General features: G+C 41.6%; 1 protein-coding gene across 2 annotated transcripts; it reads left to right on the top strand.

Moving 5' to 3' along the window:
- Positions 1 to 93: 93 nt before the first annotated feature.
- thoc2 (THO complex 2) lies at positions 94 to 27,150 on the top strand (the record flags this gene model as incomplete). 2 transcript variants are annotated; one of them, XM_083890495.1, is made up of 37 exons in its annotated part: positions 94 to 232; positions 3,199 to 3,254; positions 4,106 to 4,197; positions 4,365 to 4,416; positions 4,526 to 4,596; positions 5,029 to 5,150; positions 5,463 to 5,596; positions 6,687 to 6,847; positions 8,833 to 8,925; positions 9,202 to 9,357; positions 9,623 to 9,795; positions 9,919 to 10,114; positions 10,193 to 10,228; positions 10,355 to 10,485; positions 11,416 to 11,517; positions 12,159 to 12,243; positions 12,427 to 12,520; positions 12,632 to 12,712; positions 13,311 to 13,407; positions 13,641 to 13,758; positions 13,865 to 14,044; positions 18,040 to 18,204; positions 18,479 to 18,754; positions 19,499 to 19,640; positions 19,926 to 20,083; positions 20,289 to 20,417; positions 20,530 to 20,661; positions 20,762 to 20,946; positions 22,449 to 22,624; positions 22,724 to 22,826; positions 23,002 to 23,387; positions 23,533 to 23,591; positions 25,084 to 25,149; positions 26,420 to 26,551; positions 26,640 to 26,706; positions 26,807 to 26,952; positions 27,064 to 27,150. In XM_083890495.1, exons 1-37 carry the CDS (start codon positions 168 to 170, stop codon positions 27,148 to 27,150), a joined length of 4,704 nt encoding a protein of 1,567 aa, XP_083746621.1. In that variant the 5' UTR covers positions 94 to 167. The 2 variants fall into 2 exon arrangements, with proteins under 2 accessions (XP_083746621.1, XP_083746620.1); XM_083890494.1 differs by lacking the exons at positions 25,084 to 25,149; positions 26,420 to 26,551; positions 26,640 to 26,706; positions 26,807 to 26,952; positions 27,064 to 27,150 and having other exon boundaries at positions 4,103 to 4,197; positions 23,533 to 24,120.
- Positions 27,151 to 27,209: the final 59 nt, after the last annotated feature.

Consider the following 27,209-nt stretch of genomic DNA (forward strand, 5'->3'; position numbering starts at 1 on the left):
AAGTTCCTATTTAACAAAGCCTTCGGTTACGCTGTTTAGCCTCCCACCGTGCGTCGCTGCGCTAAGCTAAGCTAAGCTAAACTAGCAACGGCGGTTAACCGTCCACCACCACATTTGACCCTGTGTGTGCCATGATGAACTAGTCATCCGGGCTGTGTGTATGGAAGATGGCGACACTCATCATCCCCGGTGAATGGTTCAAAAACTGGGACAAATCGGGAAAACACGAATTGTGAGTATAACTGACTGTTCGAAATCGTATAATGGCGCTCCACTAATTGCACACTGATGGTTGAAAGAAAAACATAAAATTGTTGTGGGCAATTAAGACTAAGGCCAGTCTGTCAAGTATCCGTAGGAGCTAACATAAGCGCTAACGTTAGCAAGCTTAAATAGTTTAAGAGCCGTCAATTTACACTCTTGGTTAAAAGAAATCTGGAAAGATCCTACATGTTATTTGATATGTGAATGGGGCTCATTTACTCAATTTATCTGAATATCTGCGTTGTAAGTTGCTAACGTTAGCTGTATGCTACCAATGTAGCATTGTCCCATTTACTATCATTTGTAAACACGATGGACATCAGAGCTAAGCTAACTAGCGTCCTTGTAGCTCACTCATTGTCTGCATAAATGGCGTATTAGGTGACCAGTTGTTTTATGCCAAAGTTCGAGTTAATAAAATGTGTGTCAATATACTTGCAGTTAATAATAACTGTATTTAAGTAATTTAGGAAAATCTTAGGTAACATGGGGAGTTAGCTACAGTGTTAGCTAGGCTAACTCGCTTTGAGACCATTGTCGACATTGTTACGTTACTGTGTGCGCACGATGAAGTTACATTTAATGCTTAAGAATTTGGTCATTTTGATTTTTTGTTTTTATACTTAAGACTAAAGACTAGCTTACAACCTATGTCGTAACATGTTAACGCCCTAACTAATCACTCTACATTTTGCAAGGTAACGAGCTTGAATTAAGTACATCAGGTAGATGGTTAGAGATTAATTTTACAATACGAAAGCCTTAACTTTAAACTCACAGTGTGAAATGCTCTAATCCTAACGGCGACAGGGACAGAGGACAGCGGCTGCTCAGTCAACACCTGGAAATCGGTAGTCAGGACAGAACAGTGGTACTACATGTATCCTTATTAAAGGTCAAAAGATTGCATGATTACAAATTATTTAATTATTAGTATCACAAACAAGCAACAGATGGAAAGGGCTCATCCATGTTGTCAGCTGCAGTTTAGGCATAGTATGTTAAACCAAGAAAGGCAGTGTAATGTAGTACATAATAATAATATTCAATCCAGAACATAGAGCTTGGTATATGGTCTCTGTAGTGTGCCGGACACACAACAAAAATTACGTCATATCCTGTGTTGGACCGGGCACGTCAGCTCCAAAAGGTGATGTGGCACCGTAGGATGTGGAAAAACATGAGCGATGGCTTTGTGAAAGTTGTTTTTTTACTACGGTTGCTGGGCAGCGTAGTTTACTTACACCATCTCCAGTGTACTTTACTTAGGCCGTCTCTATTGTCGTTCATTTTGTGTCTTTATAGCACATGTTCTGTATTACTTACTGATAGAAAGGCACCATCATACAGCGTGTCGCCATATTGGATAATGATGACAGCACACAGTCACTTCCTGCTTATTCACTGAATATTTTTGTTGTACGCCCCCTGTCACTGAGATGGAGACGGTCCATCTCCATCTCCATCTCCATCGCTGCTCTGTGCCGGCCACAGTGCGCACCAAGCGTCCACAGAGGTGGAGCCGGTCACCGCCGAAAACGTCGCTGCCAAACTATAAAAACGTCATATCTTAATACACACAGCACATGTTTAGACTCGTGGCCAATTTCTCGCCTCAAATTATCTTAAAACTGTGTTCCGTGACACAGGAAAGTGAGAAACGTCCACTGTTTCAACAACAGTCTTTCTCTCTCTGACGCCATTGCTCACTGTACCCAAAAGCACAACAACCTTGCGTGGCGACCCCTACTGATCGGGTGGGAAATTGCAGTGCGTATCCGTCACCACGAGGGAGAAGTATGAAGGCTCGAGGGGTCTCCATGGTTAAGCAGTCGGATAATGCATTACGCAGTCGGAGAAGTATAATGTGGCCTTAAGTTTCATGCACTTTTTGGAAAGGGTGGGTAGTGGCAGTCTGGATATATGGGTGGAGTGGAGAATGTTTTTGACCGGAGTATGGAGTGTTCTAATTTTAAAAATACGGGTCTGTCACATTTTCAGTCACTCTGTGTTGCTCCAGTTTTGCTCACACCATGTGTCTGATGATTGATTGTGAAAGAGAAGGATGAGGGCCAACCTGCACTCAGACAGGTCCAAGTAAAGTGTCCTGTCCTGGGTGATCTGATTACATGCAGACAGTGATAGGTACCGGTCTGCACCCAATCTGTTATGCATTGTTCCCAGTTCTGACCCCAAAAACCACAGTGGTGCTTTGGCGATGCACATGGCCACACTGAAGAGACACAAGGGGGCCCCCTTTACACCTGGCATTAAATTGTGTTTTCTGTGATCGGATTGTCATCAGATAACACTTTGGGAGGTGGTCAGAAACGCATGGTCACCATAGTGAACAAAAGTGTAAATGCTAAGGGTCTCCAATGTATCTCCATTGCATCCTCACTCCACCCACAACTACTAATACATTGGTGGCTTCGAGCACCGCTAAAGTGAAAGCGTTGGTTTCCTGCTTGTTAAAGATGTATTCTTCCCCTGCTTAGAAAAGCGCAGGAGTCCATACAATAGCGCAACTATAATAGGCTAACGTTGTTGATATTTCAGCACACAGGATGTGATGCTGTAGCCTACGCATGTTAATACCATGTGTGAATGCATGTGGTCAAATGCTATCCGATTGCCATCTGATCAAATAAAATGCATTTCAATGCAAAGGGGTCCAAGGGGTCTGATCAGGCAGCCTTTCTCGTTCTTGGTTTAATAAATTCAAAGGCCCCATTCAGACCTGGTTTTAACATCCGTCATCAGTGATCTGATTGTACATGGATAGGACAAAGTTGACTGTTGATACCTTGTATTAAATGTGCATTATACTTTCTGTGTAGGAATATATTACAAAATGTGTGTAGTGGATGTTAAGCAATGGTAATTCAAGAGACTGTCTACTGCATACTGATCGTTTTTTTTATATATTCATAGTGTACAACTCTGCAAAGAACGTACGGAGAAAACGGATCATGGCAGTGAGGTTAAAGGTATGTTTCAATTTTCTTATTTTTTTTTATTTGCTAATTTTTAATTAGTATATTTAAGCTTCCCCTTTGTACCAGTGCGCTCGCACCTATCTTGGCAACTGTGCTAGGTTTGTTCAGCTATGCAATGTGCAATAAATATTTTCAAATCATTTAAATTGTATCAATTCAATAGAAATGTTCCAATTCATTTGTTTGTAATGGATGGAAATTATCATAAACTATTTTAAACATCATGACGGCAAAGATAAATGCCATATTTGCATTAAAGTCTTTAGTCGTGTCTCTGTGAAATACATAGTAAATAAAACATTTTATGTATATAATTTTTTGACTGCAAAAAGTATGCATGAATGTATTTATTTTCCTCCCAGGGTTTGTTAAAAACAACGGTGTGCAGGCATCCTCGCTCTGTAAGATTGACTCAAGGCCACGCATGTACACGCAATGTTATTTTGCGACAGCGAATGCAAAATAATATCCGAAATTGCTCGAAATAAACTCCAAAATCGCCACACATAGGAAAATGTAAGTTTGCGGATTCCTGGTTGAAGATCCCTGAATTTCAGCAATGGCTGAAGACTGTTGCCGAGAACAACCAGGAGGCTTTTTGTATATTTTGCAGAAAGAACTTGTTGTGCTCTATAGATTTAATTGCAAACTAATTCTGGTTTGTAAGTTAATTATGTGATTACAGCTTGAAGTGGCGATAAGGTCTTGAAATATTTTGGGAAGGTTGTAAAAATGTATTGAAATTAACTTGAGAATTCCTGCATATACACTGGAAAGTCTTTTTTTTGTCAGTACAGATTAAGATGAAGTGTGTCTTTTGTCTCATCTCTTTACTCCAGCAGTTTTACAAGCTGCCTTATACGAGCTCTGCTGGCAAGTTGTACGAGGGAACCTGAAGTTGGACCATGTAGCCAGTGTCCTTGGGGACATGATGGTACACTTGCTTTTTTTTTAAACTTTGAGAGCTTAATGTACATGTTCTATGTCTATTCATTGTTTTCATTCAAGTATTACGGGACTTGGCACAGAAAATACAGAACTACGAACTATAAAATCTCACATGTGATTCATCATTTTTGTTATTGTGTATTTTGCTTTCAGGAACTCCGAGATGACATGCCATCAATTTTAGCAGATGTGTTCAGTATACTAGGTAAATATTTTGTTAATATTAATGTGTATATTATGTAGTTTAATAGGTTTTTGATGAGCAAAGTCATATGTATGTCATATGTTCAATCTTTTTTTTCAACTTAATGCAGATTTGGAAACTGGTGCACTGGAAGAGAAAAACAAGCGCGATAATTACACACAGCTGGTGGGAGCATGTTTGGTAAGAATAATATTTCTTAATTAACATAAGTTATTCAAACTGGTGTGATCAGTAGATGTGCTCGACTTTTATGCTGTCCGAATATAGCATGTAGGGCTGGGCAATATGGCCTAAAAATAAAATCCTAGATTTATTTATAAAAAAAATCGATATTTTTTTTAACTTCTAAAGACAAAATAATTATACATATGATGTACTATGTGTATGCATAGTACATCATATGGGACAAAATCACACACTTTGATAGACTTAATGATAAATGCACCATTTGGATTACAGCCCTTCAGTGGTTGTGGGTTGTCCTAGTCCGATTCGCATATTAGAAGTTATATAACACTTTTGGTGGTATAGATATGTTGCTGATATTGATACATTGGTCTGTAGCAAACTCCTATCAAAACAAATTAATGTGTTCATTTTTTTGTATTTCAGTTTTTTATTCCAGAGGCTATCCTGAAAGAGAGGTTGGATCCAGAAACCCTTGAATCTCTTGGACTCATAAAACAAACCCTTCAGTTCAATCAGAAGATTGTAAAAATCAAGACTAAACTCTTGTAAGTAGAGATGAACACTTGTATATGTAATAAGTGTTTGTGTACATAGTGAGCTCGATCAATATACAAGGACAGAACAAGATAAGATCCACGACCCTCTAAGATTCAGCTCAAATGTGTTGTTCACCATTCAGATACCATGTGACTTGTGACTAGAATAGAATATCTTTATTTGTCATTGTAACAGTGACCAGCTGAAAAAAGCTGATGTTTCCTGTGTTAGAAAAGTAGCAAAAGCATGAGGTATATTTCATATGACACATTTTTATCATGTTTCGTAATGCACATTAACCTTTTTTCCTGTCTTCTCAGTTACAAGCAACAGAAGTTTAACTTGCTAAGGGAAGAGAATGAAGGCTATGCCAAACTTATCACAGAGCTTGGCCAAGACCTCTCAGGCAACGTCACCAGCCATTCTGTCCTCGAAAACATCAAGTCCCTCATAGGTAAACATGTCTTTTCAGGATCACTGCAATTAACATGTTACATGATATTTTTTGGGCGACAGTCATGAGGTGTTTTTTGAGTTTTGACAATTAGGGCTGTAATCAACCAAAGAAACTCTTGGTCGACTAAAGCCCTGAAATTTCGTCAAAAAATCGACTAATCGACGGGGGGTACTTTGCGGCTGCGGCTCTTTTATTTTGAAAAGACTCGCAGCCGCGGCTGGAGTTCAACAGAGTCTGAGGGCTCTGACAGCGCTTTGCATTACGTTCATCTGCGCAATATCATAGCCCGTGATATCCGAGAATAACTAGTAATATCAGCACAATAAGTGTTGAGGAATACAGAGCGAGACTGAACAGTGCAGCGCAGCTTCACGGCTGAGACACAAAAGACCGCTGGACGTTGCTGCTGCTGCGCGCAGGTGCGCCCGCAGTTATAAATTAGACTAAAACATTGAAATATGCTAATAATTCTGTTATGTTCATACTCAAAACAGACGGAGCAACCTTAGCTTAGCGTTTTTAAATGATATGTCATGTTTGTAGAGATGTGAAAAGCAAACTGTTGCTTGCAAAGTTTGTGTTCCACTTTTTTACCGTCATCTATTTTTGAAAAATGCTGCCACACTGCTGATGTCTTTGACATGGATGTGACAGGAGGACTGTAGCCTCAAATGAATAGCTCAAAATTCACGTCTAATTAATGGCAACGCTAATCTGTGTCGCTCATGAGCCACGGAGCGACAACAACCCACTGGGCTGGACTAAACCAAAATAGTGGAAAACAAGGGGGGTGTTCCCTAAAGACAGACTGTTACCTGTGAAGCACGGGTGCTGTAAAACACCCCTATTAGCATGTGGTACTTTCCTCCTAATGAAATTCACCATAAAAAAAAATTTAGTCGACCAATCACAATTTTGGTCGAGCCAGAGCGTGTCGACCAATTAGTCGACCAGTCGACTTTGACTTTACAGCCCTATTGACATTGGATACAGAGGGGTTCAAATTCAACAACAGGAATCACAGGAAGGTTTTTGTTTCCAACTGTGTTTTGTTGCCTGCTTATTTTTTTCCTTTCTCACCTTGCAGGATGTTTCAACTTGGATCCTAATCGTGTTTTGGACATCATCCTGGAGGTGTATCAGAGTCGATCTGATCAAGATGAGTTCTTCCTATCTGTCATCAAGTCCTACATGTGTGAGCCCCTCACATTGTGCCACATCTTGGGCTTTAAGTTCAAATTTTATCAGGTGAGGACATTGAGTCTGCTCCTTGTTGAATTAAAATGGTTCCATGCAGTTGTTTTTTTGTGTGTGCAGCTGTTTCTGCTCTTGAGAAACCTGGTCTTAAAGGGGACATATTATGCAAAATCAACTTTTTAATCATTTTAACCCCAGGTACTACTCAACCATTTGGTCGACCACACACTTATAGTCACTATAGCTTGAAAAATGCTGAACTCACTAACACTAAATTAATGTGACTTGTTCTGAACGTCGTACTTTATGAATTATGCAAACCAGGTTTATTATGAACAGACGTCTCAACCGTTTGTTAGAGGCCTGTATCTGTAGGGTCTAATTAAAAAAAAAAAAATAATAATTATATATATGTATGTATATATATATATATATATATATATGTATGTGTATATATATGTATGTGTATGTATGTGTATGTATATATATATATATATATATATATATAATTATTTTTTTTGTTTGTTAGAGGCCTGTATCTGTAGGGTCTAATTTAAAAAAAATAATAATAATTATATATATATATATATATAGGGACTCTGGAGGCCCTATAAGTTGGTAAAGTGTGAAAAAAATTACTCACTCATGTTTTTGTGGTCCGCCTCAGTCTAAATACAGGCGATAAAACAAAATGTTGACTTCCGCACATTGCTACGTCACAATTATACATTCCTGGAATTGTTGTCTCACGGAGTTCTGCTTTGTCCCTAAAAAACGCGAGAGTGCAGGTGAGGGCAATAGTACCCGGAAAAGCGGAATTATGCAAAGTGTTCTATTCTTGACTGCACAGTGCACCACAGAGTTCTACACAAACTTCTAGCCTCCAGTGGATACATTTTATATGTGATGTCAATGTGCTTGCTTGAGTCTGCAAATTATCGCTTTTCCAAATGCTAACTGCTGTTAACTGCTGCCGGAGCCTCAGTGACGCTGACGTAATCGATTACCTCTACTACAAAAATTTGGCGACCTACAATTTAAGTGGCGCCGTGTTATTGTTGCACACCGGCTGCTCCATGCTCATCTGTAACTGTGGTGCAAACAAACACTCGAGCTATCTAGAACTAGCTACAAGAAGTGCTAGGAGCAGTATTGCTCGCTGTTTACATCCCGCAAGGAAGCAGAGAAGAAGAATGTACAAATTTTGGTGAAAACGGATGAAACGGCTCAAAAACTCCACCCCAAATTTTCCTGTTTGGGAACATTTCACTGAAAATAAACCAGCGAAACTCGTTAGATGCAATCTCTGTGAAGCGCAACTCTCATTCCATGGTAGCACTACGTCAAACACGAACACATTGAACGTTGACACCCCAGAGCCGCTGTATCATCACGTGCCCCAGAGATGTGTCGTAGATATTTTTAAATCACATGCTCATGTATTACATAATCATCATCATCTGTTGTACGTCTATCAGTCGGAAAATCATGGTAAAAGCTAGCTTAGCGAACGCTATTTCACTTACGTTAATGCGTACTTTACGACAGTTATCGGTGAATTTCAGCTCCTGTCGATACTACGGCTTCAAATGAATTGTAAACCTCTTTCATTTATCAATTGTGATTTGGAGCATATTAATTCTATATTTAAGCTGTAATAAATCTGTGATCATTTGTTTCAGGTATTTAACTGTGTTATTGAAGCACGTTTGAGTCCACTGTATGTAGGTTAAACAGAAGTCCAAAATAGGTGCTAATGAAGGTAATCCTTATTAATGGAAAAAATAATCAATAGATTAGTCTACAACAACAATAATCAGTGTTGCAGCCCTAGATTGTACTGCTATGGTGCTTCATCCTTAAGGTATTTTGACCAAAGCATGTCAGACATGTTCATTAGGACACCAGGGAACTAGTTTAACTTGTGGGAATGGGGTATAATACGTCTCCTTTAAATGTCAGAAGGCAGTGCAATATATTTTCTGTTTGGTTATTGACTTCTCTATTCAATTTCCCTATTTTTTGTGTTTCCGCAGGAGCCCAATGAGGAAACCCCCAAGTCCCTTTATCACATTGCTGCTGCTCTGCTTCACCACAACTTGATAGAGCTGGAGGATCTATATGTGCATGTAAGGGAAAGGAATGATTGATTGATTCTTCCTATTATTATAATTATGAAAATATTAGCTGGTGTCCAAATTGTTGTAAATTAAAAGAAGTGTCGATTTATTTAGCTCTTCAGTCCACCAGTCATTTGTTCAGATGAACTATAGGATCTGCAATCCTGTACCTAGTTCCTATTTTACTACCAGACCTTTTGGATTACTTAAACATTTTTGTCATATTACTTCAAGTCAAAATTCAGTTTAAAGCCGAGCTCCTTTTTTGGTTTTGTGTCAATCCAGCTTATGCCCGTGGATGCTGCCATCATAGAAGAACACAAACGAGTCATCTCAGACGCTAAGCAGATTGCCCGCAAGTTGGTTATGGTTGTGTTGCCCTCTGAGAAGAATGAAGACAAAGAAAAGGAGAAAGAGAAGGAAGAGGACAAAAATGAGAAGGTATCAAAGTGTTTGTCATATTGTGTAAATGTAGTGCCTGTGAAATTTGTATATCCAGATTGTCTGTGGTGCTGGTTTATTTATTATTAACTGTGAATAACTATATTTTTCCAGCTTTCAAAGGTGATCTTAAGATAATTAATTGTAATTTACACAGTTCTTCACTTTGAATGAAGGCATCTGTGTGTGAATTTTCATTTCCTGTTATTTGAGCATATTTATTGATTAATTGACCCTAAGTTATTGCACTTATTTGTTCCCACAGCCACCTGATAACCAGAAGCTTGGTCTTTTGGAAGCACTACTCAGAATTGGAGACTGGCAACACGCCCAGAGTATTATGGACCAGATGCCTTCCTTCTATGCTACATCTCACAGGGAGATTGCACTGGCACTATGCCAGCTTCTGCACCTAACTGTGGAACCTCTTTACAGGAGGTGCCTATTTATTTAATTTTTACTTTGTGTCCACCATACATGGAATGACCAAAAATATTCATTTTTTCCACAGTTTGACCTCTTGATGTGTAGTATTTGAAACATTGTTCAATTTCTTCACAGGGCTGGTGTCCCAAAAGGAGCTAAGGGATGTGTATTGCACCCACTGAGGAACAAGCAAGCCCCTCGGCTTGCAGAGAGCTTTGAGGACCTTCGCAGGGACACGTTCAGTATGCTCTGCTACCTGGGACCTCACCTCTCCCATGACCCTATCCTCTTTGCCAAAATTGTGCGCCTGGGCAAGGGCTTCATGAAAGAGGTACAACATGGTAACCTGCAAATAAATACATCCTAAGTTTAAAATCTACTTCATCCTTCGTTTATTTTGTTTCCCTAGTACCAAATTGATGCCAGGTCAGATGTGAAAGAAAAGGTAAGAATAAAATAATATTTAATGTGTTTATATTTAACATTCAGTTTTGCTTTAACTGATGTTCCAGCTTATCTTGGCAGGACAACTGTGTGGATCAGATATTAATTGGATTTTTTTTTTTTACAGGAAATACTTCTGAGTTGTTTCCTGTGCATTGCAGACCAGGTGCTACTCCCTTCACTCTCCCTCATGGAGTGCAATGCTTGCATGTCTGAGGAATTGTGGGGTCTCTTCAAACTCTTTCCTTACCAGCACAGGTAAGATACTCTCACACTGACTTCCTTTGTCACTCTGTAATTGAACAGTTAAGCAGCAAACGCCCAACTCACTTTTGCTTGATTATGTGAATGATTTTTCACGTTATTTACCACGTTATCACTTTATTTATTTATCATTTCTACTGTTCCAGAGCATTAAAATGATTTAGCTTTAATCAAAACTTGATACAGTTCCCCCAGTCACTGAAGATTGTAAAGATATGTTGACAATTTAACTGTATTCCTTTAAGTGTAGTCCATTTAAGTAGTCCATTTAAGTGTCCAAAGAGTACCACTCAAATATTTGAGTTTACCCTCTGACACAGGGTTGGGCGATAAACTGAAAATCTACATTTACTTTTTTTTTTTAAGAAAATAAAAGTTGTTTTTGTGTTTTTTGACGGTGTCTAGGTCGGTATGTTCATGTCCCTTTAAGACGCTTAGCTATGTACAGTGTCTGTAGTCGACTTTCCAACTCCTTTTTTGTGTCAAAAGCGACTAGAGACAAATCTAGCGACTTTTTCTGGTGTTATTGGAGACTTCTGTGGTGTTTGGGGAGCTGCTGGGATCCCCGCCCCCTCCCAAAGCACTCACTGGCAGTCAGTCGTCTTAGCGACTTCCAACCTATTGTTATCTAGGTGAGCTGCTCAATATATTGTGGTATAGATTTGAGGCCATATCGCCCAGCCCTACTCTGACATCTCAGTCCTGTATATGTCCAAAAATTTGACAAGCACTTCAGTGTTTCTTAGAATTGCTTTTGGCAAAGATAAAATCCAACAAATGACTTGTGATTTTTCAAGAAAAATGGACCATTAAATGGCAGTTCATTTTATTTTACAGTTTAAAAGGGAAGAATCAGGTAGAAATTCCTGCTCTTATGATAGTAAACTTCTGTTGAATTGTGTCTTTTCTATCTTATTTCCTCAGGTACCGGTTGTATGGACAATGGAAGAATGAGACGTATTCCAGTCATCCACTTCTGGTTAAAGTCAAAGCGCAGACTGTGGAAAGGGCCAGATACATTATGAAGTAAGTCACTTTGCAAAGCCCCATATATTGTTGATAGCTTTTTTCCCTACAATTGTTATACAGTCTGCGCTTCCTTCTAAAACACAGAAACCATATTTGAGTTTCTGTATACTATTGCGTATGTGGTTATTTACCTTGCGCGCATTTTACCAGCTAGTTCAGACCTGTTCTTTACTACAGAATATTACAAGAAGAGAAGTAAAAGTTGAGTTGATAGAGTGCAAAAAAAACTGTATACAACCTTCACTTTATAGTTTTGTTTTGGAAACATACTGGTCACATAACCTTGATATTTCCCAAATAAGTGAGACAGCAGAGAGGTTCAAATGTTTTGGACAAGACAATTAGCCTCAACCCACCACACTCTCATCTGTCAGAACACCGAGATCATCAAAAAAAAAAAAGAATCCCCCTGCTGGTCAGTAGTCCATAATACACATAAGACTGTTTCAACAGGTTTATTTATTAATGTTTATTTCAGGAAAAAGAAAGAAAGGTTATAGAAGGTTGAATTTGGGTTGGAATTGCTCAGATTCCATATTAAAATGTGTGAACTGTGTAAAGCTTGCAGAAGTGTTAAGTCTTTGCATTGTCTTGTCTTTAATTTGCCGTTTTCTGTCTGTGCTCCTACCCCCGCACAGGCGATTGACCAAAGAGAATGTGAAACAATCTGGAAGACAGATTGGCAAGCTGAGCCATAGCAATCCTACCATCCTCTTTGACTATGTAAGTGTATTTTCCTCTAATTTAAATAATTTCTGGTTTGAATTATATCAAGAAGACCATATCAAATTTGTTTGACCATTTATTGGAAGCATGTGTTTAGCATCATGTTCTGCTGTTGTATATTTGGCACACCTTGTGAAGCTTGTGATAATTTATCTCCCTGTCTGTTCTGTTGAATTGCAGATGCTCTCTCAGATCCAGTGGTACGACAACCTCATTGTTCCAGTGGTGGACTCTTTGAAATACCTCACATCCCTCAACTATGATGTCTTGGCTTGTATCCTGAACAGTTTGTTTATTTACTAGTGTGAGTGTGTAGTGTGGGTTTTAGGCGCGAGTGGAGCTTCTTCCTCATTTTTCGTGTCATTACCCTTAATTCCGTGTTCAGATTGCATAATCGAAGCTCTAGCCAATCCAGAGAAGGAGAAGATGAAACACGATGACACTACCATCTCCTCATGGCTCCAGAGTATGTCTCCTTCACACATCACTTTACTGTCATGTTGCTGTTCTCTGCCCAAGTCGCAGTGCCATGTCCTGAGAAAAGTGTAGCTAAGATGTTCAGTGATATTTTCCATTTGTGTATGGTAGAAAAAGCAAATAATGATACTGACATAATGGCATACAATGAATATGAGCTAGAGTTCAGTAGGGTGACAGCTGCAGGAAAGCTTCCTCTGAACCTGCTGGTTTGGGTGCAGAGAGACCTGTAACGCCTCCAGGAGGGGAGTCGTATGAACAGTCTATGGTTGGGGGCACTGCATTACTCATCTAAACGAAGATTCAAACTTGGCACTACACTTACTCGTGTCCGTAGCAAGACACCTGTCAAGTTTGAAATCAATCGGACCATTGGTTCGAGAGACGTGCAAGTGACACACAGACAGACAGACGTTCCTGGAATTTGTAGATAGATTTCACAATTGTTTCCATGCATTTTGATAATATAAGCCAAGTGATAATTTCTTATTAGGTTAAATTCTTAACGTCAATTAACCAACTTGCAGTTCATCATTAATATCTATAGTTTGATGTTTAATATTTGTCTGTTTCTCTTTTCAACCAAGGTCTGGCAAGTCTGTGTGGAGCCGTGTTCAGAAAATACCCAATTGAACTGGCTGGTCTTCTTCAGTATGTCACTAACCAGCTAAAAGCAGGCAAGAGGTATGTAGCTCCAATTGAGAACATGGAATGACTGGTTTGCAGCATATGCCAATTTGCGTACACACTCCCAGAGGTTCGATTCTTATTATTACTGGGATATTCCTGTCTTTTGGTCAATGTTATATCTATACACTATAACAGAACGTTCCTTACCTTAAGGTAATAATGACATCAATACTATCTGAATCATATTTTAATGGTTATTTTTCCACGTGTCCCTCCTCTCCCTGCAGTTTTGACCTGCTTATCCTAAAAGAGGTTGTGCAGAAAATGGCTGGTATTGAGATCACAGATGAGATGACCTCAGAGCAGTTAGAGGCCATGACTGGAGGGGAGCAACTTAAAGCTGAGGTATAACATTTAAAGTCATGGTTATGAAATAGTCTTGTGAGCAAAACGCGTATTGTGTGGACCAGTGCTTACCTTATTGCTGTTGTGGTTTTGAATTTGTCAACAGGGTGGCTATTTTGGCCAGATCAGGAACACTAAGAAGTCATCGCAGCGTCTGAAGGAGACGCTACTCGACCACGAACTGGCCTTACCACTGTGTCTACTCATGGCCCAGCAACGGAATGGTGTGGTTTTCTTAGAAGGTGGAGAAAAGCACCTCAAACTTGTTGGCCATCTCTACGATCAGGTACAGACCTCCTCCAAATATATAAACCTCTAATCAATCTTGTTTTTTTAGCAATAAAGATAAGATAAGATAAGATAAGATAAGAAGTCCTTTATTCGTCCCGCAGTGGGGAAATTTACAGTGTTACAGCAGCAAGACAGTAAGGATAAGGATAATAAATAATAAACATGCATTACCAAAAAGAAATAGAATATATAAAGTACAATATATAAAGATATTAACACTGACTATAAAAATAGGTTTAAAAGTAGAATGTACATTACAACCGGTCTGCAGAATATACACAGTATGCACATGGTATTTATAGTGTAAGGAAACAAGGCTGAGCTTATTAAATAAGGATAATAAATAAGGATAAGGATATTGCACTGATGAGAAAACTACAGTATAAAAAATTTGACAGTATGAAAAATGACAATATATTGCACTTCAAAAAAAAATTTACATTATGAAAAAATATATACAGTATATTACACCAATGAGAGTTAACAGTATATTGCACATGGAGAGTGGAGTGTGTGTGTGTGTGTGTGTGTGTGTGTGTGTGTGTGTGTGTGTGTGTGTGTGTGTGTGTGTGTGTGTGTGTGTGTGTGTGTGTGTGTGTGTGTGTGTGTGTGTGTGTGTGTGTGTGTGTGTGTGTGTGTGTGTGTGTGTGTGTGTGTGTGTGTGTGTGTGTGTGTGTGTGTGTGTGTGTGTGTGTGTGTGTGTGTGTGTGTGTGTGTGTGTGTGTGTGTGTGTGTGTGTGTGTGTGTGTGTGTGTGTGTGTGTGTGTGTGTGTGTGTGTGTGGGGTCTACTTAGAGCAGTACTTGTTGTACAGTCTAACAGCTGCAGGGAGGAACGACCTGCGATAACGCTCCTTCAGACATTTTGGATGTTTTAGTCTGTGACTGAAGGAGCTGCCCAGTGCTGCGATGGTGTTCTGCAGGGGGTGGGAGAGGTTGTCCATCAGAGATGATAGCTTGGTAGCCATTCTCCTCTCTCCCACCACCTCCACTGGTTCCAGGGGACATCCAAGGACAGAGCTGGCTTTCTTAATCAGCCTGTCCAGCCTCTTCCTGTCTGCGGCTGTGATGCCACTGCCCCAGCAGACCACTGCGTAAAAAATGGCTGATGCCACTACTGAGTCGTAGAAGGTCTTCAGGAGTTCTCCCTGAACTCCAAAAGACCTTAGTTTCCTCAACAGGTAGAGTCTGCTCTGACCCTTCCTGTAGAGCGCAGCAGCATGATCAGACCAGTCCAGTTTATTGTTAAGGTGAACACCCAGGTATTTGTAAGATGTCACCATCTCTATGTCCTTTTCCTGGATGCACACCGGCGATGGAGGAGAGTGTCGTCTTCTGCGGAAATCCACCACCAGCTCCTTAGTTTTCCCCGCGTTGAGCTGGAGGCGGTTCCGCAGGGACCAGTCCACAAAATCCTGAACAAGTTCTCTGTACTCTCTGTCGTCATCGTCTGTGATGAGGCCGACAATGGCAGAGTCGTCAGAGAACTTCTGCAGGTGACAGGAGGGGGAGCTGTAGGAGAAGTCTGCAGTGTACAGGGTGAAGAGGAACGGAGCCAGAACTGTTCCCTGTGGGGCCCCTGTACTGCAGACAGCCATGTCCGACACACAATCCCGAGTCCTCACATACTGGGGTCGATCAGTCAAATAATCCACAATCCAGGATGTGAGGTGAGGATCAACTCCTGCATGCTCCAGCTTGTCCTTCAGAAATGCTGGCTGGATGGTGTTGAAAGCACTGGAGAAATCAAAAAACATGATCCTCACAGTGCTCCCCGACTTCTCCAGGTGAGAAAGAGCTCTGTCCTGCAGGTAGATGACAGCGTCATCCACCCCGATGCTGGGCTGGTAGGCGAACTGCAGTGGGTCCATCGCTGGTCTCACCACAGGGCGCAGATGAGACAGCACCAGACGCTCCAAGATCTTCATCAGGTGGGATGTTAGTGCCACCGGCCTGTAACTGTTAAAGTCTTTGGGGTGCGGTGTTTTTGGCACTGGTACCACACAGGACGTCTTCCATAAGTGTGGTACTCTCCCCAGTTTCAGGCTCATGTTGAAGATGGTCCCCATTATCCCACACAGCTGAACTGCACAGGATTTGAGGAGCCTGGAGCTGATGCCATCAGGACCTGCAGCCTTCTTCGCCTTGATCTTTTTGAGCTCTTTTCTCACCTGGTTAGGTGTGAAGGACAGATTGGAGCAGGGGGGTTGTGTGATGTTGAACGAGCTTGGAGATGAAGGGAGGGGGGTGGAGGTCGGGCGGTTTACTGGTGATCCAGATGAAAGAGGTTCCAGCAGGGCTGTCGGGGGAGAAGTGGGGGCCTGATCAAACCTATTGAAGAATAAGTTCAAGTCGTTAGCCCACCTCTGGTCCCCTACAGTCTGGGAGTCCAGCTTGTTGTGGCCGGAGATGGTTTTCAGGCCTCTCCAGACTCCACTGACATCTCTCTGCTGCAGCTGCTCCTCCATCTTCTTCCTGTAGCTGTCCTTCCCCTCCCTGATCTTTCTCCTCAGCTCCCTCTGAACAGTCTTCAGCTCCTCCTTGTTTCCTGACCTAAAAACTCTCTTTTTCTCCTTAAGGAGAGCCTTTATGTCAGGGTTAATCCAGGGTTTGTTGTTAGAGAAACATCGTACTGTCCTGGTGGGTACAGTGCTCTCAACACAGAAGTTTATGTAGTCCGTAATTGTGTTTGTGAGACTGTCGATGTCCTCCCCATGTCCCTCACAAAGTTCGTCCCACACAGTAGACTCAAAACAGTCCATCAGAGCCTCATCGGTCTCCTCAGACCATACTTTCACTGTGCGGGTCACAGCTGGCTGCCTGTGTACCAGAGGTTTGTACACAGGAAGGAGATGAACCAGGTTGTGATCAGATCTTCCGAGGGGGGGGAGAGGGGTTGATTTATATGCCTCCTTGGTGTTGGCATAGAAAAGGTCCAGTATTTTATTGTCTCTGGTGTGGCAGGTGACATACTGAGTGAGTGTGGGCAGAGAGGTGGAAGGAGAGGCATGATTAAAATCCCCAGAGATCAGGAGGAGAGCCTGTGGATGCTGTGTCTGCAGCCTGCTCACCACTGAGTGCAGGACGTCACAGGCTGCATTAGCGTTAGCAGAGGGGGGAACGTACGCAGCTATCGCGATAACATGCGAGAATTCCCGCGGCAGATAGTTCGGTCTCCTGCTAACGGCTAACAGTTCCAAGTCCTTGCAGCAGTGTTGCTCTTTAATAGTGATGTGCCCAGAGTTACACCATCTATCATTCACAAACACTGCCAGTCCTCCTCCTTTCCTCTTTCCACTCTCTTTCGTCCTGTCCGCGCGAATCAGCTGGAATCCGTCCAGCGCGGTGTCCGTGTCCGGGGCAGCAGCGGTGAGCCACGTCTCGGTGAACAGCATGATGCTGCAGTGCCGGTAATCCCTCTCGTGCCGGGTCAGCGCCGCTAACTCGTCCATTTTATTAGGGAGAGATCTTACATTTCCCATAATAATGGACGGGAGAACAGGTCTGTAACGTCTCCTTCCAGCACGACGTTGGACTCCAGCGCGACACCCCCGTTTTCTCCTCCTGAGCCCACGGGGAATATCGGGTCGCTCCTCCGGCAGCACAGCTGTGCAGCGCAGCGCTAACAGCTGATCCCTACTGTAAACAATGGAGCCGTGACTCCACACGGGATCCCCCGACACGGTTGAAAAGTGTAAAAAACTCACCAACAGGGCCACAACAAGCATGGTGTACTTGGTGCCCATGGTGACAGTGCTTAAACAAAAAGACACACTTAAAAGAAGTTGGAAAAAGTAGGAAAAAACATAGTTTGAAGAGAAAAAGGCTAGAAAATAGCGAGAGCTGCTGCAACAGGCGACCACACGGGAGGCGCCATCTTGCCAAAGTGAACAGCTAATGTGCCAGCACATGTTTCTTTTCTCCTAAGATATCTGAAACATAAATAGTACAGTTTGGTCTCTTGATTATTGTTATTATTTGTCCTCCTACAGTGTCATGACACGTTAGTGCAGTTTGGTGGCTTTCTGGCATCCAACCTCAGCACAGAGGACTACATCAAGCGTGTTCCCTCTATTGACATCCTCTGTAACCAGTTCCACACTCCACATGATGCTGCGTTTTTCCTGTCTCGGCCAATGTATGCCCATCAGATTTTGGTGAGTACACTGTTCTCTCAGATTGTCAATGCGTCATGTCTGTTTTTGGGAGATTCTAGTCTGTATCATAAACACAAGGCTCAGGTGTACATTTGTTTGTTGGTTTACTCCAGGTTTATTATGTATAGTGATAATGTGATAGATTCAAAATCTGTTATATTGACTTGGAAAATCCATTTTAATCATTTTGCATCTGTTTTTTTAAGAATGATTGAGCTTTTCTATACCAAGAATTCACAATAAAAACATTAAATGATATTCTTTGTTCTCACAGTCCAAGTATGATGAGCTGAAGAAAGCAGAGAAAGGTAACCGGCAGCAACAGAAGGTGCATAAGTATGTTGCAGCCTGTGAACAGGTGATGACTCCGGTGCACGAGGCCGTGGTGTCTCTCCATTCTACCAGGGTCTGGGATGATCTCCGCCCTCAGTTCTATGCCACCTTCTGGTCCCTCACCATGTACGACCTGGCTGTGCCTCATTCTGCCTATGAACGCGAGGTCAACAAACTGAAAGTCCAGATCAAAGCCATCGAAGAAAACCAAGAGATAGTGAGTAGTTTATCCACAATTGTTGCCCCATGTTAATTAATATTTCACACTTCACTGAAGCATTTGTGTCAAGTGTCGCAGTACCTCAAGGTGTTTTAATTAAAAAGCAAACGATGTGAAAATTAGCTAATTCAAAGGTGTTAACATGCATAAAAACTCTTGAAATTTGGCAAGGAGGTCAGGTCAGCAAAAAATGCGATGGTGGTATCGGGCCCAAACCCGTGCCTAGCCCCAGAAATGCTAACATGCTATTTTTTTTGTGTGTGTCTAAGTCGCACATAGTTGTTCCAATTTAAACCAAACTACAGTTGTTGCTCTCATGATCCAAACAAATTTCAAATGTACTGCCATTAGCTCTGCCCACTTAGAAGTCGCCATTTTGGAAAAATGAAAATGATGAGTCTTTACATTTGTAGTAACTCCTCCTAGCACGTTTGAGCTAGCCCTGCCAAACTTAGTGCATATGTTCAAGACAAGTTAATGATTCAAATTTTGTAAAAGCTTTTATATAACTAAAAAAGGCATGGCCTCAGTGGTCCAACAAATTTCTAGTTCCATCCGTCCACCGAGAAGTCTGCCATTTTGGAACAACGAAAAATGACTCTTCGTTAAGCTGCTGCACTCCCCCAGTTGCCTGTAGCGAGGGTCCTTTCATGACGAGCGGTCCTAGTTATAAGTTGTTATTAGTGTTGCATTTTTGTGCATATATGGTGTCAATATTGCTTTGGTATTCTTCCATTACAGCCCATGAATAAGAAGAAGAAAGAGAAGGAGCGCTGTACTGCCCTGCAGGAAAAACTGCAAGAGGAAGAGAAAAAACAGTTGGAGCACGTACAAAGGGTTCTGTACCGCCTCAAATTGGAGAAAGACAACTGGTTGTTGGCCAGTAAGTGTTCTAATGCTAATGCCAGTGACACTATTGATGCATCTTGAAGAAAAACAATTTGTCAAATCATGAGTGTGTAACCTTTTAACTCTCATTTAATTTCTACCTCAGTAAACCCACTTAAACAAATCAGTGCTCCACAAGATGTTAAATATTCAAAGCAATATGTCTGTGGGGTTTTTTTTTTAAGTTTAATTTAAATACATCTAAATCTAAAATGCTGATCCAAGACTTTTCCATCAGTACCTGTGTCTCTACTAACACATCTTAAATGCTTATTGACAGAATCCACAAAGAATGAGACCATTACAAAATTCCTGCAGCTCTGTTTGTTCCCACGCTGCATCTTCTCCTCCATCGACGCCATTTACTGTGCCCGCTTTGTCGAACTGGTCCATCAGCAGAAGACACCCAACTTCTGTACTCTTTTGTGCTATGACAGGGTAAGACTTGTGCACACGGCAATCCTCCAAAGTTTAACAGGTACATTATGAGAACAGAATGAATATAATATAAGGGTCTAATCCATCCATCCATCATCTACCGCTTTATCCTCCACCAGAGGGTCACGGGGGGTCAAAAACAATGCAGACTTTATAGCTCTTTTCCTTTTGTTATGTAAGAAAAAATTACTGTGTTACTCTCCAGGTTTTCTCTGCTATCATATACACCGTGGCCAGCTGTACGGAGAACGAGTCTCACCGCTACGGACGTTTCCTGTGCTGCATGCTGGAGACGGTGACCCGTTGGCACAGCGACCGCGCAATCTATGAGAAGGTGTCCTCTTCTACCATTCTGTGTCCTCTAATGCAGGATGCATTTATGTTACATTTTTAGACCCAAGATAAGCTCTGAATTAACAATTATCTTCTTCTTATATGTTCCATAGGAATGTGTGAATTACCCAGGCTTCTTGACTATCTTCAGATCCTCAGGCTTTGATGGAGGAAACAAAGCAGATCAGCTCGACTATGTGAACTTCAGGCACGTGGTGCACAAATGGCACTACATGCTGACTAAAGTGAGAACACCATCTTGAATATTGTTCCTTACAAAAACTCTGTTTATTGAATGACTATGTATTTATATATACCCCTGTTATCTGGGTCTTTTACTTCCAGGCGTCAGTTCACTGTCTGGAGACCGGAGATTACACACACATCCGGAATATTCTCATCGTGCTTACCAAGATCCTGCCCTGCTACCCAAAGGTTCTCAACCTGGGTCAAGCGCTTGAGTGCCGCGTCCACAAGATCTGCCTCGAGGAGAAGGACAAGAGACCCGACCTCTATGCCTTGGCAATGGGGTAACACAGCGTTGTGTGCTGTTCAGCTGCTCTGTATTTTATGAAATGTCACAACGACATTGAATTATTGGCATTGAAAACATATATGTACACTGTGTATTATCAGTTTAAGATTGTAAAGACCCATGACGACAACATTTTAGTGTTTTAATCACATATTTTGCTTGAAATGTCATCTACACACCTATATACAACCTAACGGAGCTAAGAGCCATTCTTTCCAGTGTTCTTACTGGATTTAAGAGGTTGCTATACCCTGAATCCACTTTTATATTTTTCATGACTTCTACATGATGAATTGGCATATACAGTAATATTTTGGTTGCATAAGTTGCATTGCAAGGGGTGCAACGGATCAAAAAACTCACGGTTCGGATCGTTCCTCGGATCAGAGTCGCGGATCGGATCATTTTTCGGATCAGCAAAAAAAAATTAAAAAAAATTGACAAATAAACATTTGTCTTTTCGTTTAACACTTTTAAATTATTCAATTAAAATATATAAAATCAACTTAAAGTGCACAAGGCATAATATCTTCTTTTTCAACACAATTAATGAAAAACAACTTAAAGTTGCAACATCAAAAGGTATATCTCCTTCCTTTTCAAATTCACTACATGTGCAAAGCACCCTATCTGTGGGCCCAGTCCTGCCTCATTCACTGCATTTATTTGTATTGTATTGTATTTATTTTTTGGCATTATCAGTTGTGACTGGGATATTAGTAGTGGACCTCTTTATCTTCCGTTCCTCCACTGCCTATGTCAATACCTGTGCCTGTGTGACTGTCATAGAGGGGGTGTGTCTGCAGCACCGGACTTCTGTTGTGAGCGCAATAGACGGTGCTCGGGATAGTTCATCCACAACTTTTTTCTTCTCCTTCTTATAAAGATCGCTGAAGTGGGTGCGCGACGTGATGTTGTAACGTGGCTCAAGCACTTTCAGCATGTGTTCAAAGCCCTCGTTTTGCACAACTGCATTTGGCCTCATGTCTGCACCTGTAAACACACCGATGGCGTTTGTGATAGCTTTAGCCCAGTCGGATTGTGTAGCAAGGGGCTGCCTAAATGCTGAGGTGATAATTGGTTGTTGAGCAGCTTTCGTTTTCACTCATGTCAGTGAAACACGGGGGTGATGTCGCTTCAGATATGGCTTTCTTGTGCCACAGTGCCTACACACCGTCACGGTTTTCCCCCAAAACAGGGGATTTAAATGACACGGGGCGTTCAAGCTCCTCCGTTCCTCCGCTCGCCATGACCACACTGCGCGTGCCGAACCGAAATAATTGATCCGAACGGTTCAATGATGATCCGTTGCACACTATCCATTGCTGTTGCTCTTCAGTCTGTATTTAAGCATGGGCAGTCTTTTGGCCATGATCATTTTAGCTAAATAGGGGTTTGTATTTGCAGGGAAATTCAATATTGACGTCGCTCCAATCCTTGAGTATTGAATGCAATTTCTGCCATTTCCATGTGCAAACCCTTTCGTGCGTCTTACAGTTATTCAGGTCGGTTGAAAAGCCAGAAGGTGCACATGGTCCCTGAGAATGAATTTCATGACAAGGAGCAGCCAGCACGCAGCGCCACCCCTGCCAGTCAACAGAACGGCCCCGGCAACATGGGCAAGCCTGCTGCCAGCACGAGCAAGACTGAGGAGGGAACGTCAGATGATGGTGGTGAGTGATGAGACTTATTCATTAACTTATTCAAAACATGCATGTTAGTAATATTCATAAATTCTAGGCTTGTACACTCATTGCTTTATTTTTATGCAGATCGTGGAAAGGATAAATCTCAGGGGACCACGAAGCCAGTGAATAAAGCCAACAGTGCAGCAGCCAAAGTCACCACCAGCAACGGGAACGGTGCTCTCAACAGGTAGGTCTATCAAGAGTTGCTCTAACATGGAAGCTAAAAACAGAACTTGTCTACTATGAGCAGTGGCATTTTGTGACATTGGCTGCAAGTCTTGTAATACTCTACGTCAGAAGGGATGCTGTAGGATTAGAAGAAGCAAAACACTTTTTATAATTTTACTAATTTCTTTTTACAGCACCAAAGCCAGCAAAGAACGGGATGATAAAGAGAAGAGTGGGAAAGACAAAAAAGAGAAAAAGGAAAAGACGCCAGGCAGCACCCCCGAGGCAAAGGGTGACAACCGTCGGGAGAAGCAAAGAGACGAGAGGGCTGGAAAGGATGAGCGGGCTGTACGTGAGGGTAAGGAGAAGACCCCCAAGGCAGACAGGGAGAAAGCAAAGGTCGAGGAGAAGAGCAGCAAAGATGACAAGGCCAAAGCCGGCAATGGGGAGCCTATGGAGCCATCCAGGGAGCGTGATGCCATCAAGGAGTCCAAGAGCAAGGAGAAGGGAGACAGAAGTACAGTGGCCGGATCCATCAAGTCAACAGTTCCCAGAGCGGAGTCAGCAGAGTCTGAGAGGGGTAAGGAGCCTCTCTGGTTCTCTATTCCACCTCAAGTTTTGTCTCTTTCCTTATCTGTCAATCAAAAAAGGATGTACAGTGTATAATCAATATTAACGATAGAAATGACTCTTTACTCTTTGTCCCCCTTTTTCCTTTTCCACAGATCACAAAAGACGAAAGCTCGACAGTCACGCTTCTCCATCCCACTCCTCGACACTTAAGGTTAGTATGGCTTGAGGAAGGCTGTGCCCGTTTCTTCTCTATCTGCCGGAGCATTCCCTGCCGTTGCACATTCCAGCAGCCTTGAAGATCACCAAGGGAGAGTTCATGCAGGCGTGGCATATGGAAATCCTGATCGAATCTTTTGGATTTGGAAATCATTCCATGGACATCAGCGTTAATATTTTGCAGAAATTGGAGAAAACTCCCCAAAGACTTAGCCAAGAGAATGTTGTATATATTGAGTATTTTCATATTGAAATATTTATCTATTTTCCTATTCATGAAAGCAGTCTGTGTGCCTTGTGAAGAATGAAGATTTTTTTTTTGCACTTCGATATTCCTTGTGGATTATTTGATTTTTGATTTTTTTTTTTGTCCTTTTTTTGAGAGTAATATTCCCTTAAAGAAAAATGGCTTTCCAGATCTAGAGCTGTTGCCCTTTTCAATGGCAGAATTGTTTTTCACCATCAAGAGCAATGTTTTACTTCTTGAAATGAAGATTTTTCTCTCACACCCCCCCACACCATTTTTTGAGAGCAAAGAAGATTGCCTGGTTAAAGTGGTGCATCCCCCCCCCCTCAACATACCTGGGTCCAGTGTGGAGTCGAAAGGTATCCAGCAAAGCCGTGAAGAGGTACCTGTCTGCGATAATGGAGTCACCTGTCCTGCTGCCAATGCCACCTGCTTAACAAGCCTGCATGCAGTCTTCACATCACTCGATGCTGTCCAGTCTGTCCTGCTGGCCCCTTCTGCACTGCTGACATGGCCACCGTCCATCGGCATCGGTCATACTACCTCGTCGCAAGCATTCGGCGGAAAATCAAAGCCACCAGCAACCGAGATCGAAAGAGAAACAGAATGTCAACAGTTTTGAATCAGCCAAAAAATGAGGATGAAATTAAACCTGCCCCTTCAAAGAGAGAGAGAAACAGAGGCGGAAAGAGAGGCGAAGCCTGAAGCGTCTGGAGTGTTGCCACAACCACTGGAAGCTTGTGATAGGTCTTTATTTTACTCTTCCACCAGAGAAATAGCCTCCATGTGTCTAACCCATTCCTGAACTGTAAGTGACAACAACAGTTACATATGTAGGGATGCAGTCAAGCACATTAAGATCTGAGGGATTTGTCACACACGCAGACATGCATTCATTATATACAGCACTTGCACTTTAGATGTACTGAACACCAGCTGCACTGTAGAAATTCTATCAAATGCTGCCTAAAATTGCAGACATGTCTGTAGTAATAGGAGTAGCAGTTACTTCATATATGCTCAGGGTTTTTCTATATTTAATATTGACATTCCAGATGTTGAGACGATGAACTCTCCTTTATGTAATAACCTTGTCAAAGCCTTAGTCCTAGAAGGTCGGATGTAAAGGGAGACGTATGCTGTTGGTCCGGCCAGCCCCGACTCCCCGACCTCCCACCCAATTCTTCCGACTCTATTGCTGCTGTCTGACAACCCTCCTCCCAACCCCACCCCCTCCCAGCTCATCTGTCATCTCCATTCATCCCTACAGGACAATAGCAACGAACCCAAGGAGCCCACATCCAAGGTACGAACTTACTCTGTTTCCTTCTCTCACAGTCTGTTTTCTTTGTTTAGGTGGAGAAGGGACTTGTTTTACAATAATCCCACTTGTGTCCTTTTGGGGGCAACAGAATTATCTAAAAAAACATGACTTTTTCTTGCCTAGTTTTCACTTGGCGTGTTGTTAATCCTCATCATGTCTGCTGTTATGTGTCACAAGATGGATTTGGACAGAATTCCTTCATTCATGATTGAGAATTGAGACATGAATTCATGGCTTGGATGCCAAATCATATCTGTTTTTCTGTCACCATATTAAATTATTGTAAATTTATTTGAGTTTTATAAACATTTAATTGAAATTAGTGCTGTGCAAAAGGTTAACGCACGACACGTTTCCATGACGGCTAACCGTAAATGGACGCGTATGTCGTCATGTTTACGTGCCGCGACACTGGAATCCAGGTACCGTTTACCAGTTAGCTCCGTTAGCTGCATTAGCTCCTTTAAACGCTGTTAGTGTGCCTACAGTCGAACTGGAGCGGTCTGTTTATTAAATAAAAAGCAGTGCTACAAATAACCAGCATACCTGTGGTACAATACACTTTTAAGACTAGTTTTCCTCGGAATGTACAATTTCTATTTTTACCTGTCTTCTACCTTTTCGTTCAGTTTTATTTTATTTTTTAATCTTCTGGAATGTTGTCGAGGAACTTGGAGAATAACCTGTTCTTTTCGACTGCTTCAACAGCCCTGATAAATTTAAAATTTTGAAATTCAGACTTTCTGAAAGGCACAGTCACATCAGTATCGGTGCACCATACTTTATTTACTGGACCCTGGCCATGTTGAAGTCTTTTGTGTTTTCTGCTAATGTCACAACAGAAAATCTGTGTAGCTTTTTTATATATATCTCATACGCGTTCACACACTGTCTGCACTGCAGCTAGGAGCAATTTAGGGTCAAGTGACCTGCCCAGGGACACATCGGTATATAGACGTGGATTCTGGTACCCAATCCCCAGCCTTACAGAGGGAAGATGAGCTGTACGACCACTAATTAACAATTTATGTCACCATATTCAACATTTATAATCAGTTAAAGTGATTTTTTTTTCTCCTTTATTTAATCAGTACCAGTGGGGAAAAGAGAATTTAGTTTGATCGTGTTTCTGCAACATAGTGTTTCCCAACTGCTTCCTCCAGGTGAAAATAGCATTAAATGTTTCAGTGTGTGGACTATACTAAATATTGTCTATTTGTCTTGTTCTGTTCATACATAAATATCTTTGCAGCATCACATCACCTACAATTCAGTAGCCCGATCCAAGAGCAGAGAGAAGGAGACGGAGAAGAAAGATTCAGAGAACGCACGGGGCCGATCTAAAGAGAAGAAGGAAGAAAAGGATCGGAAAGAAAGGAAACGAGTCAGTATTTTACAAGACTGATGCATTTTGGGTTTTTTTATTTTTGTAGTTTAAATGTTGCTAACATGGTATGTCGTTTCTCTGTTAGGATCACGCAGTCAGTGACCGTGACACAAGTCAAGAATCCAAGCGTAGAAAGGATGAGAATGGTACCAGTAAGTTTGATCTTTACAGTTATGGAATAACCATTAACTCAAAAAAAAAAGTAGCATAGTACAGTGTTGTTAAAGATCGAATAAAATCTTGTCATCTCAGATTCCTCAAAAAACAGCAAGAGCACAAGTCCTTCCTGTGACTCGCCACTTTCAGCTGAAAAAGAGAAGAGCAAAAGATCCAAATCTTCCAGTAAAGAGAAGACGGTGTCTGTGAAACCTGAGCGAACGTCTTCTGGTGGCAAAAAGGTCAGTTCAGCTTGTCCTTTACCGGTTTTTACACTCTTCTGTCTGCGCCCAAGATCAAGATTTTTTTTGTTTACAATTAATGATGTACTACATTGTGCTCTTGTGTTACAGGAGTCCAGACATGATAAAGAGAAATCTGAGAAGAAGGAGAAGAGGGATAGCAGTGGCGGAAAGGAAGAGAAAAAGCAATATCCTTAAACATGTAAAACACCAAAACCATAATTAAGGATGTGGTGTTTTTTTGTCTGTTTTTTATT

This window comes from Microchirus variegatus, assembly GCF_963457635.1.
Source record: "Microchirus variegatus genome assembly, chromosome: 5".
Lineage (NCBI taxonomy): Eukaryota > Metazoa > Chordata > Actinopteri > Pleuronectiformes > Soleidae > Microchirus > Microchirus variegatus.